At 43.9% G+C, this 19,212-nt stretch overlaps 1 protein-coding gene and 1 long non-coding RNA gene across 5 annotated transcripts in view; one reads left to right on the forward strand and one right to left on the reverse strand.

Moving 5' to 3' along the window:
- The window catches only part of LOC135921818 (uncharacterized), a 67,846-nt gene that overhangs the window by 33,031 nt on the left and 15,603 nt on the right, over window positions 1-19,212 (forward strand). Inside the window, exons 1-14 of one of the 2 annotated variants that reach the window (XM_065456161.1) lie at window positions 1,537-1,759; window positions 3,224-3,294; window positions 4,394-4,485; window positions 4,835-4,968; window positions 5,126-5,224; window positions 5,829-5,951; window positions 8,258-8,349; window positions 8,814-9,912; window positions 10,809-11,012; window positions 11,661-11,842; window positions 13,851-13,912; window positions 14,837-15,177; window positions 16,769-16,947; window positions 17,564-17,625. In XM_065456161.1, coding sequence (XP_065312233.1) covers window positions 1,678-1,759; window positions 3,224-3,294; window positions 4,394-4,485; window positions 4,835-4,968; window positions 5,126-5,224; window positions 5,829-5,951; window positions 8,258-8,349; window positions 8,814-9,912; window positions 10,809-11,012; window positions 11,661-11,842; window positions 13,851-13,912; window positions 14,837-15,177; window positions 16,769-16,947; window positions 17,564-17,625 — 2,822 coding nt within the window. In that variant the 5' untranslated portion in view covers window positions 1,537-1,677. Of the gene's footprint in view, window positions 1-1,536; window positions 1,760-3,223; window positions 3,295-4,393; window positions 4,486-4,834; window positions 4,969-5,125; window positions 5,225-5,828; window positions 5,952-8,257; window positions 8,350-8,813; window positions 9,913-10,808; window positions 11,013-11,660; window positions 11,843-13,850; window positions 13,913-14,836; window positions 15,178-16,768; window positions 16,948-17,563; window positions 17,626-19,212 lie in introns of those variants that run through there. The other variant, XM_070526270.1, reaches the window with a different exon arrangement.
- LOC135921819 (uncharacterized) overlaps window positions 5,716-19,212 on the reverse strand; it is a 30,708-nt gene continuing 17,211 nt past the window's right edge. For all 3 annotated transcript variants that reach the window (XR_010570637.1, XR_010570638.1, XR_010570636.1), the window contains 2 exons: window positions 16,758-16,954; window positions 5,716-5,925 (listed from right to left, as the gene is read on the reverse strand). This is a non-coding gene — a long non-coding RNA (uncharacterized lncRNA). The remainder of the gene's footprint in view (window positions 5,926-16,757; window positions 16,955-19,212) is intronic.

Consider the following 19,212-nt stretch of genomic DNA (forward strand, 5'->3'; position numbering starts at 1 on the left):
GGAAGTCTGTAACGCGAAGAAGGGCAGCAGCGGCACATCTGCCGGCTCCGGCACCGACGCCTAGCACCAAGCAGACTGAACACGCCACCAATCCGAGACGGGCATTCGGAACAGGCACGCCTAAGTTAATTTCGATCGATCCTGTCGAGGACGCCAAATATTCCGCCAACACGCGCCAAGCTGTCGCAACGGCCTGACGCTGAAGATGGCGCGGCCCTCTTAATGTCATGCAATTCGATGTCGAAACGCAAATGCATCCCGGGGCACTCTGAGACGCCAGCTCGCCGTGAGAATACCTCACATTCCGGTCATTCTGGCACTGAAAGAAATAAAACACGACTGAAAACCGAGCACTATTAAACAGCTCCTTATTAAGAAACCTTTTTCGGAGACGGTAACAAGACCTAAACGCCCACAACAGTAAACTTGGCTTGGAAAGATACAGGTAACTTACAACAAATGCGAACAATTATATCAGTTACATTGTTCAGGTAATATGGAAACAACGTCTACTCCATGGAGTCCTGAAATATTTCCAAAGACAGAATTATTAGCACCGGGAAAATTCACGCAGAAACTCCTCTGGGAGTTGTCTAAGTATGCGTAAGCAACGTGCCCCTTGCTCATCTCCGCGTAGCCCGGTATCATTATCAATGTTATGAAACTTGAACCGACCAGTATAATCGACAGCGCTGCGGCGACACGAATTGCTGCGGGCGGCGGCGCAAGGTGAACTGATGACGCAAGCAAACTACTGCAGGTGGCGGTGCCAGGTGGGCTGATGACGCTCCGATCATTATAAGCCGTTATCGCTCCTTAGCGCCTTATCCATTCGGGTCGAACCATGATCAACCATACACCGGCGGCGGCTGCGTAAGGCGCGGCCGCGTGGGCCTCATCTTGAAAGCGATCTGCAATGGGAAGGAGAGCGCCGAGGCCTGATAGCTTCGTGTGCGCTGTGTTCTCGTCGCTCAGTTCGCGTTGAAGCGAGAGACAGCACGAAGGTCCATTCGCTCGCTGCTGCGGGTCCTATATTGAAAGAGATCGTCTTACGTGACGGACAGACGAACGGGTATCCTCGTTAGGTAGGCATAGAAATAACTTACGCATTAAAAAATTCGGGTGCTGTGCTCTAACCTCTAACTGCTCCTGGTTACGCAACCGTGAGTACAAAGGGCCAAAAAAAAAATATGTTTACGTGTTTCGTTTTCTCATAGGCTAAATTTTGAAACCGAAACTGTCGGGCCTTCGTCTAACGCAAACGTCTTTCAGATAGCACTCGAAAAAAACAAGCGCCGCTACGCGTAGCGGCTCGCCTTTCGCAGAGGCGGAGATAGGGCCATTCGCAGATCAACAATTAGAGCCGTACATAAGTGAGACTGACGAAGCGAACACGCCGAAAGAGCGCCGCCTAGCGTGCGTTGCGATGCCAAATCGGTCGCCAAAGGTAGACAAAAGCACAACGCGCGCTCGCGCCCAGTGACTGCCGCACTGCACGCAACTACTGACTGGCCCACGGGGATCAGCGTGGCGCACTTTGCGTGGGGGGGAGGCAGTCCATCGCAGCCGCTAGAGCCGCGCTGACCACCGCGTAAGCGCTGACCTCGATGACGAGCAACGTCGCGAAGCGGGCCCAAGGACGCCAAACCGCGTACCGCGCCTACTAGCCCCCGAGGAATGCCGCGGCGCCGCGTGATTGTGTACTGGCACCGGATCCCGTTGGAGCCATTAAGGAGACCGGGGCGCGTGCCGCCAGAAGGTCCGCAACACTTCTGCCTCCTCTCCCCTTTCAATTTATCGCTACAAAGGAGGATAAGTCGACGGCCGAAAGGGGGGACGGGTTTCCTTCACTCACGTCACCTCGATCGAATGCCTCTTGAGAGTCGGCGGACGGTACAGCATGCTAGGGTTCTAGATTCATCGATCTTTTCCTCCATTTGTTATTCTTATTAATGCCGGCGTGCATATTTGTACACTCCATGCACGCAAGTGTACAGGGGAACAGCCGCGGTCGAAAGAAATAGAACAGGATCGGTTGCCTCCACTGGTGGGCCCCGGCTACAGAGCCCCACCCCCTTGTTAGACATGCCGGTACTTCTATCAACACTGAGCAGGGATAGGCTAGCTCACTCCCCTTGCCAAACTTTTCCTCGAAGCTGCCCTGAATCCGACCCTGGCTTCCCACACCCAACCAGCCATTCCTCCAAGCCCTCCACGGGATGGGAGTGGAATAATCGGACACGTGGTCGCAGTTTCGACTCCTGGCCATGGCTGATGCATGGCTATATCATCACGGAAAACCAGAAAAGCCTACAATTTTCTGGCCATTTGACAAGTTCCAGAAACTTCAGAGAAATAACGAAATCTTTACTCCGGTTCCTTTGACTCGGGGAAATTGTTACTTTCACTGGTTATGGCAAAGCTATAGTGATACGGCAAGAAAAGAACTATACAGTTCTCAACTGAACCTACACAAGAAATTTGAAAATGCCTGTAGCAGACACCCTGATTTCAATGAGGCAGAGTGTAAGAACAATCATGTACTTAAATTTAGGTTCATGTTCAATAAATGTAGATGGTCATAAATAATCCAGAGCACTCAATACAGCTCTTGTTGCCAACCTGAGCATTGCTTTAACGACCGAAACCCAGCAATCGTACCAGCAATGGTGTACCCTTTCAAGCAGTATGAAATAGTGCCGAGATTGCTGTATGCCTGGCACATAAATGTTCAGTGCTATACTATAGAATATTCACTGGCAAAGCTGTTTGTTGTATGTTAACATGTCTGGTTCAAATGCACACATCACAGGTAATCGTTCACAGCTGTACATACACTGTTGTTTTCATGCTTGTAACGTGTTGCTACTGTGCCCATATTCTTAGCCGCATGACTGGAACTTTCCAAGATGTTGTTCAGGAAAGTGATGGTGCTAGCCAAACTCCATTTCATACATAACAGGCAACGCTACTAAATCTGTGAAAGTAGTGCACTATTTCTTGTTCACAAATGTGAGAAACAATAGAAGCTTCTCGAGTCTTCAGGTGCAAAATATGTCCATTCCAACAAAGTTTTATTAAATGGAAGCTTGTGTATTACAAATGGCTGGTTGAAGCTTTTCTGTTGATTTAGGACCATATACTATGTATAAATGTTAATAAGCCGAACATGAGCAAGACAGCTGAGCACTTATGATGCGACGTGTGCTTCTCTTCATTGCAGGTGACATCATCACAACGCTACCAGTTGGTGCCACAATCAATGTTACATGGCATTTGGCATATCCACATAAGGTGAGCACTAAAAATTAACAGCAAGAATGGATCCAAGCATAGTGCAGCATAAGTACTACAAGAGTGTCCCTGAAAATTTGTTCTCATAGTTTTCAACCACAGAGCTACGCACAAAGTTATCAATGCTTAGAGCTGCAGCTGGCTCGCATAATGAACCAAAGGTTCTGAGTTGAACAATCCAGGCAAGAAAAAATACATTTGATAGGTGTATCTAGTGAGAGTGCTAGAAAGACTAACCAAACTAAATATTGATGCTTAAGCTTATTCTAGAGCAAAAGTGCATGCAAAATTAAGCAATATGCACATAAAGTCCAACTACATTGCTAATACATTGCTACATTACTATTAGAAAACTACTATTAGAAAAGACAATAATTATGAACAGTTCAACCACACACCTACCACAGATGTGGCATGTTGATTACATTTATTGATAGTTTTGCATTCTCTGAAAAACTGCAATATTTATCAGAATATGTTTGCAAACAACTTTAAATTTTCTCTCTGTGTTTACTGCTTGGTTACTTGTTCCTAAAAACATAGCGTTTCCATTTTAACCAGCCTTCAAATCTTTTCTGGTTTTATTACATGCATTTTGAATAGTACAATGCATTGTTAAAGCAAGCAAGTGTACGGCAAGGAGTAATTTTAATGTTGCAACTAAGTTAATGATGGGAATAAAAGCCATGAAGATCAATAGGGCAATATGAAAACTCAGTTCAGTTGAAGCATTTAGCAATTCAGCTGCTCGTTCTTGTATGTAGTACCTCTGACACATAAAAGAAGCAGCAAAATGTATTAACAGAAAAAAAGACACAGTTTTCATCATATGATCTAAACTGTATGCACCAGATGTGGTATTTGCAATGTTCTCTACTGTGGGCATATAAACTGGGAAATCATTGACCGGAAGTACAAGAGAGCTATACTTTAAACTGCGAACAATCCTATAAAGCAATGCTTTATGGCATTTCTTTATTCTCTCCCATACTACATCCAAGATGACACAATGCAAGCACTGTGCATCCTTCTTCTTGCAAATCTTTGAAATTAGCTTTGTTTAAGAGTTTATGCCGTTTATCTTGTTTCTGTCATGCAGGGAGGCTTCAAGTTAGAGTTGCTTGATGCTGAGGAGAAGCACTTGCAAGATCTGACACCATCTTCAGAATTCCTTGGCTTGGGTGATGCTACGTAAGCACTCTCTCTCTGAATCTCGCTTGGGTAGACAACTCCAAGTCATACGATTTACGATTGGGTGATTTGTCAAAGGAAAAACCAATTGCTCTATTTGTTACACCCAGTGCAACTGCTATTACGAACGGTGGTAAGAGAATATGCTTATATATGTCTGGAGCAATGACAACACTGCTGCAGATGCAAGTTGTGCACTACTGCAATTTTCGTTCGGTGTTTCCAAACTTATCTGTGCTGCTCAGCCTGAAGTCACAGCTATTGGGACCCACTGTAGCAAAAGAAAACCACAGTGCTGAGAGAACCACAATCACCACCAAGTTTCTGCTTTGTATTTCAACACATGCAGGGCTCAGAGTTCAACTGTGCGTCTACCTGGGTCTGTCACTTGTCGCGGCTGTTCGATTCGCCTCCTGCGGCAGGCATCTGAGTGGGGCGGAAAGTACCTCTTCTGGAGTTGCGCTGATGTTGACCTTGTCCCAGGTAAAGCTTCTGTTCGCTTTCTTCTGCTTTTTGAATCTAACTGCTGCACTTAAAATGACACAGCTTGATCTGTGTAAAGCTTACATGCTGACATTTGAAACCACTGTCTGTGACTTGTGCAAGGTTGGGAATGACTGAAAGTACCCTCGACACGCAGTGCCAGAGTTCAACGTCATCTGCTCTGGTCATGGGAGAATCGATGGTGGGAGGTGCCATTGTGACCATCTCTACTCTGGCAATGTGTGCCAGTACAAAGGTGAGATCAAGTTAGGGTCACGTAACTTTGGCTAACATTCCAAATTTTTGGTAGCCTGCAATTTTACTTCACTTCCTACGTGACATTCAGATGTTGAATGCCATGATTTGGGTGTGGTCTGCATGTGTGGATTTTGACGAGTTCCATGGTAATAAAATTATCATTTCGCACAACTGTTTATTGATTATTGTACGTACTGATGATGTATGTGTTGATCATTAGAATAGGTCTGATGATCAATTAAGGCATTAATTGGCATTAAGGCATTAAGGTCTAAAGCAAAAAAGGGAATAAACAAAGCCCACAAAGAAAATGCTTTGACAATTACCTTCACAAGCTTGAATTTTGAACTACCATTCCCAAGATCACCCAACATAAATCAAATACAGTGTACACTAGCACTAACATTTATCAGCTCTGAATCTGCTACATTGTGAAAACATCCGTGATATAAAAGGAAGTTGAGAAATCACCATTCATTGTTTCTAAGATTGTTTCTATAACTTGCCTCACGGCCTTTATACGCAAGTGCTGCGATTTGTAGAACAGCCAACACTGCACAAATGAAACTGAATTCATCGCTGTCATTAATTTCTTGGTGCAGACGAGTGCTGGATTGACCCGGATTGTGGACAGCATGGCCGCTGCGTGAACATCGATGCCACTTCATATCCACGGACACAGTGCTTCTGCGAGATGGGCTGGTTTGGAGAAGGATGCTTAAAACGTAAGCTCACACGTGAAAAACATGAAAAAGAATGCGTGCTGGCCACAGTTTAGGCATGTGCTGAAGCTTTACAGATATGTCACTAAACAAGTTCCATTAATTATTTTTTTTCTGATGGACTGCCCGTTGACTGCTGTCCGAGATACAACTTAAAGGCCAACTGCAATGAAATTTCACCTTGGCTAAATTGGTTATAAATGAGTAGTAGCATATTATCAAAGTAATCTTGACAAAGCTCCAGGGCTGGTAATCATCCAATTTCCCTATTAAGAATCATTAAATAGCACACAAGCTGACGACATGTGCACCTGGTAATTAGCATATTAAGGTGCAAACGCAGACCATGGCCTCCGAGATATTAAGTGCGCTACCAAGCTCTGAGCCCATGCCAAGGAGCTGCAATGGTTTAAAACATTCTAGGTTCTTTGTCACTGGGCTTAGGTAGCGTGCAATTTTTTTCTACATCTATTTTTCCAAGGTATTGCGACACATCCACTTGTATTTTGAAGGTTAAATTTAGCCCAATCTGTCCTCTATCCACACTATCTGAAACTAGACTTTTTATATGGTTAAAAATGTAAGAACAGTTGGCATTTAATTGCAGTTCAATAGTATTCTTTGTGGCTGCAATTTTCTCTTCATACATTTCTCTTACTTCAACCTACTTTCACCTACTTTCTGCACCGACTAAACAAGAAAGTAGCTAGTATGCACAGTACAATATATTTTAGCACTGAAATCAATTTCAACCAGTGATAAAATACAACCAATACTAACATACAAAGTGTGATCTGAATGAGCAACATTTGCATATATGACAACATAAAGACTGTCCACGCCAAGCAAATTATTCATACACGCCTACCAGCCTATTCACTACTGTGAGTCGATGTGACAGAAGAGTTTTCAGTGGACTGTACTGCTTTAGGCTGGAGCACAAAATACTACGTTTTTGTTTACACCAGCTGTGTCTCACTTCTGGCTGGTCTACATCACCAGCCTGTGCTGCTCTCCAAACAATGAACAAAGATATAAATGAAGCATGCAAATTCTCACTTCAACCTGATCTTTAAAGAAACATTATAGTACCCTAAACTTAACAAACAATTAACCATATATGGTGCATACTCGCTCATGTACACTTTGGTCAAACCAAGACAAAACCACTTGATACTGTTGTAGTCCATCGCAAGCAGCACCACTGAAGGACAAAAAGCAAATAACCACAGGACAAGTGGTAAACAATGAACTAAAATTTAATGGTTAAATTTTTGCTACTTGGCTATGTGCACCAACATGCCATGATCACTTCAATGCACTCTTGTACAAGTGCAGAGCTAGTACAACACACTACTCTGTTTACTCAAATCTAATGCACCCTACTCTTCAATGATCGCCCAATTTTCCTGGCCAGAAATGAAAAATGCAATACCCTCAACTGCAACCCGCTCCCAAATTTTCACACTACAAAAAATGATATATGCATTTCAGGTTTTAGTTCCAAAAGAGGGAGTGATGGATATTTGTTCTTACTTCGAAAAATAGAATTGATTCATCTGGGCCGCAGTGGACTGCGCATCATACATCACTGCTGAGTGATGTATGATGCGCATACATTGCCATTACTAATAGCGCAGAACAAGTCTTCTTCAGCACCGTTCGTGGCACTGAAGACACCACATTTTTTTAACGTCCTGCAGACAGAGGCAGCCCAACAAATTTGAGTAGCGATCACAAAGCAACCACGTTAGCTACACCTAGGATGCTATTCCTGCCACTGTCAATTTCGCTGCGTTGTCAGATTCTGCCATGTTGGCGTTTTGAGCCAATCAGAGAAGGCACAACTGCCCTATGAGCCAATCAGTGATGATGAGATGGCGAATTAGACATTATGGTGATACATATCTGACAACAGGAAACCCGCAGCGACATGTCGATTGGATGAAATCACATAAATCTTTAGTGCGAATTATGATAGCTCATCATGTTGCAGCTTTGCTTTCGAACTGAAATCTTACGCTCAACTCATCTTGTAAATTTTTTTGAATAGAAGTGCATGTTAGAATCGAGTAAGCATGGCAAGTTTGCATGGTACTGCTGACAATTAATCTTTACCACTTAGCCCACTTTGTCATCCTAACAAACACTTAGTAGCCTCCAGGAAGCTGTGCCATTCCTATGTATCAAAGCCAATAAGCCATTTAGGCGTCGCACAAATGCGGCTTGTTACAACAAAGTGTTAGGCTGTGTATGAGTGGTATCGGCCCAGTCTGTGAGCATCACCTGTGCTTTCTTTCTTTCAACAGAATCACCGATTACTCGTGAAGGCCTCAAGTGGTCTGAGTATCACAGCCGGAAACTCTCTGACAACTTCAGCTTATACTGGAAAATTCTGCGTGTAAGTCGAGTCCTGCAGTACCTTGCAGATTAAGGACAATGTGACGATTCATGGGGAAATACAAATTAATAATATTTATGCACTATTCAATAAATCATAGGCATGCTCAGAAACTGCATAAATATTTCCACCATGTATCACAAGTAAGCGAATGTGAAATGCTGTTCCTGTAACATGAAAGATGTAATGCTTGACCTTTTGTCAGTGTTTGTATGCTAAATGCCTTAATTGTTTTGTAAGTGCTTAGGCAGGTAAGCTGGCAGAAATTCGCTCAGTGGTAATGCCCCCAAAGGTCAAAAAGGCAAGAGCCCAATGAAGATGGCAACAATTGGTCAAGTAACATCTGAAAAACAAATCAAAATATAATGAAACCAAATATGTTTTAACCGACTTGATTAATTATTTATTTGCATTCTAGAGGGCAGTGTTCAGAGGTCTGCTAAAATTAAGTGCTTATTTTACAGAAAACCTCAGAAATTGAGATGGTCATGAAAGTGAAGGGTACATCTTACGCCGCTGTTGGATGGAGGCCCAAGGACACCACAAATGCTTGCAAGGCATTCCCACCTTTGCCAATTGAAGAAAAGCGGTCAAAACGTCAGGCTCCTACCGACACCCATTATGATGATGATGCAGAAGAGGAGTCCAGTGAACCAGCCTCTGAACAAGAGCACCAGCCAACACCGAAACCAGCTCCAGAACCAACACCTGAGCCAACACCAGAGCCAGCACCAGAGCCAACTGCTGAACCAGCACCAGAGCCAGCACCCTCCAGTGAGAAGGGCCATGAGCCTACCCCCGAGCCTAAACCAGAGCCTGAACCAGCCCCAGAGCCAACACCAGAGCCTGAACCTACATCATCAATACATGAGGCCGAGTCAGCACAGGATCCAGAACATAAGCCCGCTCCAGAACCAACGCCAGAACCGGCCCCGGAACCATCTCCTGAACCAGAGCCCAAGCCTGAGCCGGAATCACAGCCAGAAGGAACACCGAAACCCGAGCCAGAGCCTGCTCCAGAGCCAGCCCCAGAGCCAGCACCAGAACCTGCACCAGAGCCAGCACCAGAGCCAGCACCAGAGCCCGCACCAGAGCCCGCACCAGAGCCCGCACCTGAACCAGCACCCGAACCTAAAGCTGAACCCACACCACAACCTGAACCAGAGCCATCAGCAGAGCCTAAGCCAGAACCAGAGCCCAAACCAGAGCCAGAGCCAAAGCCAGAGCCAGCACCCAAGCCAGAACCAGAACCAAAGCCAGGATCCAAGGGGTCAGCAAAAGCACCTGGTGGCAAAGCTGAAGGCCGTAGCCTGAATGTGGGCACGGGTCGGTACCCTCCAGCTGGGCCTTACACACCTCGTGTGGACTTCCATCCGATGGACTGCACAGACATTGTGGTAGGATCAGCGAGAGGCAACCTGAGCCGTGTGCTAGACATGTACACTCGAGATCGGTCGACCCCTCGTACAGATGCGTTTTATGGTGGCCATGATGACCTCTCGGCTGCATTTGCATACGAAGAGGATGGCACAACTGTGGTCTTCTTTCGTAAGCCACTGGCGGGTGAGTCCTAGCACCTATGTAGCCTAACATTGGCTTTAAGCATTCTACCAGGCAAATGCACAAACTATACGCAGTTGCTCATGATTCATTGCTTAAGTACAGACTGAAAAGCTAACAGGAGTGCCATCCCACATTTACATTAAACTGCCTATGCTTTTTCTGTATGAAATGCATCGTGACAGCTGCTAGTAACAGTACACTGCCTTTATCAGCAGACGATATGAAGCAAGAACATCATTAGTGCTGTTTTTAGTATTTCTCAAAGCACTAATCAAGTACTTTACTAAAGCAAAACAGCAGGTGTGTGTATGAGCTATGAATTACATAATAATGCAGTGGTGCATACTGTGTTTTCATAATAGTTCATATAATAAAATAGTGCATATAAAACAATGAGCATGCATGTTTTATTCATTTGTTATGCAAAACAACTGCAGTGATTTAGCATACCAATGTGGCAACAACTGGTTGAGGTAGCTTTTTTGTTTTTGCTTTCTAAGCAGTCTGTTATCTCCTTATACTTTGAACAAATGGCTTTTCACAGTTTCGAAAAATGGCCTACATTTATTGAATAACTGGTCTCGTGGATAGTTTGCAGAATACATTTTTCCAGCAGCACACCCTTTTAGCTGAATGACCAGCTTCCAAAAACTAGCATCTGGCAGTCACTCCAAAATCTCAGAAGTTACCGTGGGAACTTCTTTCATACATATATGTGTATAACCCACATTTTGTAGCTTTATTATGCGCAACCAAAACTGAGCAAAATCTTAAACTGAATTCACTATAAGAATGATTTTTTTTTATTTCGGCATTATATGAGACTCTAGTTGCGTTGGTCAGCAAAAGAATATTACAAAATGGGTGGATGAGAAACTGTTACTCCTTCTGCACAGCCAACGAACTGTCGGATCAGCCGCTCAAGAATGCGCCGACTCTACTGATCTGGGCGCAAGGGCAGGAACACGGCAACTATGTCCACTCGCCAAAGACAGGCCTGGACGAAGGCCACGCGAGCGTGCTCGACTTCTACCGACCCGATGAGCTCAAGTACCACGGCCACAAGGATCAAAGAGGAAGTGCTGTCATCAACTTCCACGGTGAGCAGTTGTAATCGCACGCGGAATTCCTTTACCTGATCGCACGAAAATTGATGTTTGCAGGCTTGTTCTGGCCTACAGCTATCGCAACAGTACGCAGATTAAAGAGTCAGAAGTGCAGACGCAGTTTAGCAAAAGAGGAAAAGGTTTCACCATGCCATGTTTCCCTGGAGGATGCATAAAAACATTCACATATGTAACAGTACTGCACAAGTTAGAATTACCTGGTTGTGCCTAGATAAGAAGGATAAAGCATGGTTTTAGTTATTTAGTGCTTGGTTCCCGATACATTTTTTAAAAAGAAGACTGATATCTGGACTTGCACTTTCGTAAACAGCCGAACTGTCTTACAATTCTGACTTGCAAAAGCTGTATGAAATGCTTATCACTGAGTGAGTGCATGTTTTTGAAAGAAGTCCTCTGACTGCATGTAACCTAAGATATAGGAAGTCACGTGGCATGACGTGACATGAGAGGCGTCCCTTTCAGGAGACAATTGCGAAACTACTTTAATTTCTTTTGCTTGATGTTTATCTGTTTTCATGCAATAACAATAATAATAATTATAATCATAAAAAGTTGCTTCTTAGAGCTGATATAGAGAGAACACTGAAGCATTGCAACAACCAATGCTGCATTTTTATGCAGGAGAGACACGACGGGACCCATGCCAGGGTGAATGGCGTTACCCATCAACATGTCGGGGTGACAGCTGCACTTATACCGCCAGCTGGCTTGCTAATCCGCACACACAAGAAGTGTCATTTGAAGTCCGGTCAAAGATTCCTGACCGGTGGACTGGACTTGGGTTTTCAGAGGACCGTCGCATGGTAGGTCTCGGGCAAGCCAAAGCTGTAGCAGTGCAATTTTAGCCTTAGCAATGAGTAGTGATTGCAAAAACGGACACAAGCTAGTGCTTTTGCTTACAAAAAAAAGAAAAATGTGTGAGTGGGTTCTTCAGCTGACACAACAAAGAAAATGTTTCAGGCAAAGTCAAAAATATTCTGTGAACAAATTTAGTGGAGAATGCAGTCAAGGGGCACTGCTGCAGTCATTCTGTACACCTATATACATATATACATAGAGAGAGAGAGGGACGGGACAGGAACAGTAGGGAGACTTTTTCATCAACTAAGGAGGAAAGGGCATGCAGCGAGGTTTTCCTCCTCTCTGGCTTGTGCAAGCCAGTGCGGCATTGCTGGAATGTGTTGCCGTCGCATGCTGAGGAATGATTTGGAGATGTTTTAGCTTGTTTTCTGTGAAATTTATGTGACGTCAGCTTGTACAAGGTTGTCAGAGAACCCCTGTGTAGCCTTTCTGTGCAGCACTAACTATGTACAGTATGCGGAAATTTCTCTTGGCTGCGCAAAAATGGGACATGCATCATCGGCCGTAGTTTGTGTGATGTGTTGTGAACTGTTTTGGCTCTATGGGTTATCACTCGACGAAGAGAACTGGCGTCTATGAATTGCCAGCTTGAATTGGGAAAAAAGTTCTCACTGTCTCATCACTTGGAGCAGGAACAAAAGCATAAGAGTGCTTGAGTACAGCCAACGCAATGCAACCGCGAAACATCTAAGTGCCAATCGTTATAAAATATTTGAATCAGCCACTGGCATCATTCTCAAGCATTTCATGTCTAGTAAAATTAAAATCGCTATGCTGTGTCTACGTTAGCCTCCTATATGAAGTCGATGGCGTTGCTCAACAACAGCAATCGGTGTGGTTGGTAAACCAGCATGGTACACATAAGCTTTGTGCTTCAGCCATGCATTTTCGCCCTGTAAAGCAGTAATATCCAAAGCGGATTGCTTAAAAAGAATCCCACTGCTATTTGTGAGGACACAACTTCCATAAAACGGGTGAGTGCATAGTAGAGAACAAGAGCAAATAGACCAAACAAAAAGGAATTGTTGTCATCTTCTTTCGTTGCGAAAAACAAAAAATACACACGAGAAAGAAAAACACTGGCTAATGCAAGAATAGGAATGTGCATGGTCATGCAGCATGCGTGTACCATGCACTGTTAAATCAAGTAGATCTATAACCCAGCATCTACCACTGGTTCAGGCGCTTGCACAGACCGCGGCTGGACACTCGACCACTCAACAAGTGTGATTTACACCGTACAGTCCAACAAACCTCGTCCAACAAACGAAGTTTGTTGTTACAAACCTCGTTTACAGTTACAGTTTACAGTTAAACTGTTACAGATAACAGTTGGAACACCTGTCAAAGTTAACAGCACAACTTATTTTACAGCTGATCAGTACCCACGCTGTTAAGATCATCATCTGTTTCGTAACTAATCATTGCTGCTAAACCACACCTTAGAATTAGGGTGAGAATGGTGCAGTAAGGTCCCATTCGTGAAACTTATTTTCAGAAATACACAACTGATCTCCGTAGCTGATTGTAGGCTCAAGTTAACATGTTCACACTCATCGCATTGGGTGCTCCATCTGCCTCAATGCCAGTAGAACCTCAGGCCGTGCTGACTTAAACCACTTCAGTACGCCTCACAGAACTGTTTCCCACATCGAAGATGCCACATCCTACTAAATAAACCGTGCGAGCGCAAATACAACCACCAGAAGCATATAACTGGCATAAGACACAGCGTGCTCACCCAAGCCAGCACACCGACTGCCCATAAATGGCACCACTGCCTACACAATATGGTAGCGCTAATGAAAAAAAGGTCTATGTATATGCTCCCACAACAATATAACACAAAAACAAGTCACTGAAAAGTGTTTCACGGATAGCATAAAAGTGCATACTAGTACCAAATCTGCACATGTACTTGTTACCAATGTCCTCCTTTCTCCATTTCAGCCCAACACAGATGCCGTGATTGGGTGGGTGGAAAAAAATGGCCGGTTCTTTGTCTATGACATGTAAGTAACTGCAGGATTGTGCAGTGTAAGTGATTAAGTGTTCTAAATTGCAACAGAGAACAGTGCAGCACAGCTGTCTATGAAGATCAATAGATTTCTTTTTTTTTTTGTATCAAATATTTTAACTCTCGGTTTTCATGTGCCAGAACCACAATGTGATTATTAGGCACCTTGTTGTGGAGGAGACCGAATTAATTTTGACTACGTGGGGTATTTATTGTGCACCTAAACCAAAGTATCCAAGTGTTTTTACATTTCACCTCTATCAAAACGCAGCCGCTGTGACAAGGATCAAACCTACAAACTCGAGCTCAGCAGCATAATGCCGCAGTCACTAAGCTACTGCGGCAGGTTCTTTTTCTACTGATAATTGTACAACTGTGCGTGCTTTGTAGTCATCAGTTTAAAAATGGATGAAAGAAGCAAACAAGCTCGTAGCTATAAAGCAGCACCACTTAGTTCTTACACCTCATTCAGTGTAAATGAGTTACTATTACAGATTGCTTCTGTTTTCCATGCAACGAAGGTGTATAACTTTACATATTATTTATTTCCACTGACATGGCAGAGTACAGCAACGCTAGTTATACCAGCCACAGTGACTACGGCATTCTCTTGCTGAGGCACTACTGGGACAAGTGTTTGGTTCTCGGCCTGATAGCAATAACCACATTCCAATGGGTGCAAAATTCAAAATTGTTCAATCAACCTATTTGGAAAACTAGAACCTGCAATTTTTTTTATTCAGAAAACAATTAAGTTTATATCCCAATACCCCTCGACCAGAATGTTTAATATCTGTTTACTATCAGTACTACCTAACCCAACCTACTGAACTGATGCATGCTCAGCTCAAACTTCATTCAGCTGCAGTCAGACATGCAAAATGCAGTACAGTGCACTGATTATGAACATCGACTTCAGGTGGTTGTCCGGCTACAAGGAACCATCGAATGATGTCCGATCAGACCTGTTCAATGTGAGCGGTGAGCACGCCGACGGCATGACCATGCTGCGCTTCGCACGCAAGTTCGACACCGGCGACGCTGTGCACGACCTTGCCTTCACTGAAGACCGCTGCCTGCACCTAGTCTTTCCCGTTGCGGGTGGCACCTACAACAGCGTGTTGCGCAAAATCGGCCGCCATGCACAAAATCCGGCGGTCTCGAAGACAACGCTGTGCCTGCACGGATGCCGCGAGCCACCGCCAAAAAGGCCTCCACCTCCCCCACCCTCTTTGCCTCCAGCGGAACAAGGACCAAGTGGCAAGTCTTGTTTTAGCAGCTACACTGGCGTGTATTAGTACTATGCACAATACTTGTAACAGCTTGTGTAATAGTGCCTTGCTGGCAAGCACTCGTCAACGCGATAAAAGAGAGCCTCTGCTACGAGGAGCCGCTTTGCTCCGTGGCATCACAACACTTCAGTCGCTTCTATCTCAGCTACTACTGAGCCATTAAAAAAGAAAATTTTTGCTGCAGGATGCTCTCTCGGTGGTGGTTTACAACTTCTTGTCCATAACCAACATTTTTGACAGGACCTACCGAGATGCCCTTTAACATGTGCTGCTGTGCCAATTGAACAACTGCATCTTTCAAAACATTAAAAGCCTTGGACCTCCACAGAAGGGACTCATTTAATGGGAAAGCCTACGAACATGCCTGGCAGAAGCTAATACTACAGTGAAAGCTCGTTAATTCGAACTCCAATAATTCGAATTTATGGATAATTCGAACTGTACGATTTGGTCCGGCCAAGCTCCATAGAAGTCTATGTATAAAAAAGTCCGTTAATTCGAACGCGAGAAGGTTCCCTCACGGATAATTCGAACTACGCTCACCTGGCACACAGCCAGAGAAACGCGCCTACTGCCTACACACAAGGCTGTATTGCCTCCGAAACGGAGAGAACGGCGAGAGAAGGCAAAATCGGACAAAAATCTAACCGACGCGGGGTCAGCCAGAAGGCAGCGGCGGCTGCCGCCTCTCCGTTCTACGTAACCTCCGAGACTTCTTGCCCGTTGCGAATCTCAGAGGCTTTGAAAATTTTGTTTAGCTGTTAATATTGTGCGGAGATGGCACGGCAAGCTCCAAAACACAGTGAATCAAGTACGTCGCAGCTGCGCTTGCAATCAATAACCAACGAATCAGGGCCTTCGCCACCTTCACAGGTTCAGCGTCTTTGTCTCGGCAGTCTTCATCGGTTGTGCACCTCTGTTTTCTGCTTAGGAGGTATCGGCCGTCGCGATTCATTGTGATGGTGTTGCTAACGTTCGTTTCGGTGGACATCGGTGGTGTGGCAAAGTCGGACCCAGAGCTTCGACTTGAAGATGGCGTGTGCCCGCGGCACACGCCATCACTTTCTGACACGCCAAATTTCAGACATGCCCTACTGCTTCCAAATCGCAGTGTACTGTTGCCCTCCTTCACTTTCGTTAGTTCGAACTTTCGTTAATTCGAACTGAAGCGGCTTCCCCTTGCGGTTCGAATTAACGAGCTTTTACTGTATAATAAGATGGTCGCAAATTGCTAATAGTAACAGCAAAATTTTGTAACATTCAGAAACCTGAATGCACTTGATGGCAACCAGTAAAACTTGACTCTTGCAGCATTTGCATATATAATTCACTGGCTGTGCAACAATGAGAATTGACCAAAAATTCGCCATAAGTTAGAGTGTGGAAACACTGTGACTAATTACTCCACGACTAGTGGTTATGACCAAATATTGTGCGACCAGCAATAGTGACCAATGGCTGGAAGTGACGGTTGTGACCAATGGTTGGGGACTCAGTTTTTCAGATGATGAAGTGACAAACAGTATGGCTGGCTAAAATATTGCTCACCAATGTCGCAGGTGGGAGCTCAGATGCTGCTTGCTCAGGCTCCTGGCGTTTCCCCGATTCATGTGCTGCCGACGACTGCGAGTATACAGCCAGCTGGCACTACCAGGCCTCTTCTGACCAGGTTGCCTTCACCATCACCACGCGTAGCAACAAGTGGACAGGCATTGGCTTCTCTACAAACAAGGCCATGGTAGGTGCTGCAAAAGCAAAATACTTAACTCAAGTTACAACCACCACGGATAAATTAAATTACAGCATTTACCGTCTCAAAGCTGCACGATGGGTAATCATGTTCAACATGATATCATGGGTTTGATTTCCAACGGCAATGGCCACATTCCTGCATAAGTTGATTAATCAGATGCTCATGTATATGACTTAAGTACACATTACCCCAAGAACAGAAACTTTCTTTTTTCGCTATCTGGAGCTCTTTGAAACATCAAATATCTCAACTGATTATGAAAATTACGCATATGTCCTCCATCACAGCACCCCTCGCAGCCTTCAATGCAGTTCTGAGATGCTATACACAATTATCCATCAATCAGTCATATCCCATTTTGAGATTAAATGTAGATACATTCACCTGTTTATTTCATGCTTCACAAAATGAACTACTTTTTGTTTTAACATGTTCCCTCAAATCAACAAATCTGCGCAACATAATTTAAAAGCAAAATAAAGAAAGAAAATGACAACGAAATGCAAGCAAACAGGAAATTTTCTTTTCCTATGCTATCTGTTTAGTTTGGCTTGTTTCCTTCAGAGCCAACAAATAACTATGTTGCCTTTCTTTTCTGTAGCCAAAAACAGATGCTATCCTGGGCTGGGTTGAAGAGACTGGACGGTACTTCATCATGGATGTGTGAGTGGCCTTTAAATTATGAAGCTGACAGCGTCAAGTGATAACACTCTGTCAACTATCACTGAGAGAGGTTGCAGCGACATGCAATGTGAAATCCGATTTTACAAAGTTCCCGATCTAACAAAGAAAATTCCATTCCCCGGCAACTACCCACAGGGTTCAATGTTGTCATCAACCTGAATTAACAAAACTAACTTGGCTATCAAACCCGATTTAGCTATGTTCTTCTTGAAATAGTAAATAAAAAGTAGTAACTTTGACACAGACAGGTTTTTCTTCGAGCATGCACTCTAACACTATCGCGTTAAAACAGCTTGGTGCCCTAGTCATGGGCCTAACTTTATTTTCACGAGGCTGCCCATTGCACCCACGCACAGCCCATCGTCACTTGCTTCAGACATGTTGGATTCGAAGCAACCACTGCCAAAACTGTATCAGGCTTTGAGGATCCCTAACATGATCACGTGCATGATGCAGAATACCCCAAAGCTCGTGTGCCCACTCCAAGCCAGGTGATGGACGCAATCGATCTCTTGAGGCGGTTTTCTGGGGCCCACAAGGGAACCGAGGATGCATTGCAAGCACTTGTGGGCTATGAGAAGTGCATACTACCAGTGCCGGTGAATTGCACACAGGCGAAGGTCACAAGTTTTTCTTTTCACTGCAAAATTTCACACACAGGACATATAAAACATTTTCCTTTAATGTTGATAGCTCTTCACAAGTTGATAGCTCTTTAGTGATCAAGCGTTCATCACGCTTGAGCATTCTCATTTGTTTAAAGTCAGGAATACTATCTCAGGCCAGAAATATCTAGGGCATTATCACAAGAATTGAAGTGAACGATATGCAAGGCATGGTCGGAAACAAGACAGTCATGAGAGGCATCAAAATAAAACATTTTAGCAGAGTGAATCAAGTTTTAAAGGGCCTGTCACCTGTCCACCTTCTCACAAAGCATAGTGAAAAAGCCGCAATTTTTTTGTCTCATTGACAGTGATGCATCGTGCAAGTTTAAGCTCTGTGCTATTTTAACATATCTATTTAGAGACACAAAAGATTACAGCTTCTTATTTTGCTGCAATTATAATAAGAACCTTTTAATGTTGCACTATAGGGCAGTGCATAACTTCTATCCCTCAAGAGATCATGTTTTATTTTTTTTACGTAACTGTTTTACCACATTTTTATTATGTTTTTAGTCAAAAGCACCCTGGCATTTTCATTTAGTGTTCTATGGTATGTTAGCGCTAAAGAAATGCTTACCTGTTACTGACAACAATTAATGCCCAATGTTTCGCTCACAACGTTTATAACTTCAGATTAAGTACACTATGTCATTCTGTCATGGTGAAACAGGCCAACAGTCTTTACCTATTAGTTCACTTCAGCATTGATTTATTTAGCAGGGTTCCATTCAACAGGTATAGTTACCTTCATATATAAAATACAATATAAATGCATTATTACTGTAAAGCACTACCACTATAATAACCGAGTCACAAAAGTAAAAGATGAGGCATTCCACATTCGGAAGATCGAGGGTAATTAATTGCATCACCCATTCATCAGTTGGCCTTTCAGAAA

The sequence above is a fragment of the Dermacentor albipictus genome, chromosome 9 (genome assembly GCF_038994185.2).
Source record: "Dermacentor albipictus isolate Rhodes 1998 colony chromosome 9, USDA_Dalb.pri_finalv2, whole genome shotgun sequence".
NCBI classification, from domain to species: Eukaryota; Metazoa; Arthropoda; class Arachnida; order Ixodida; family Ixodidae; genus Dermacentor; species Dermacentor albipictus.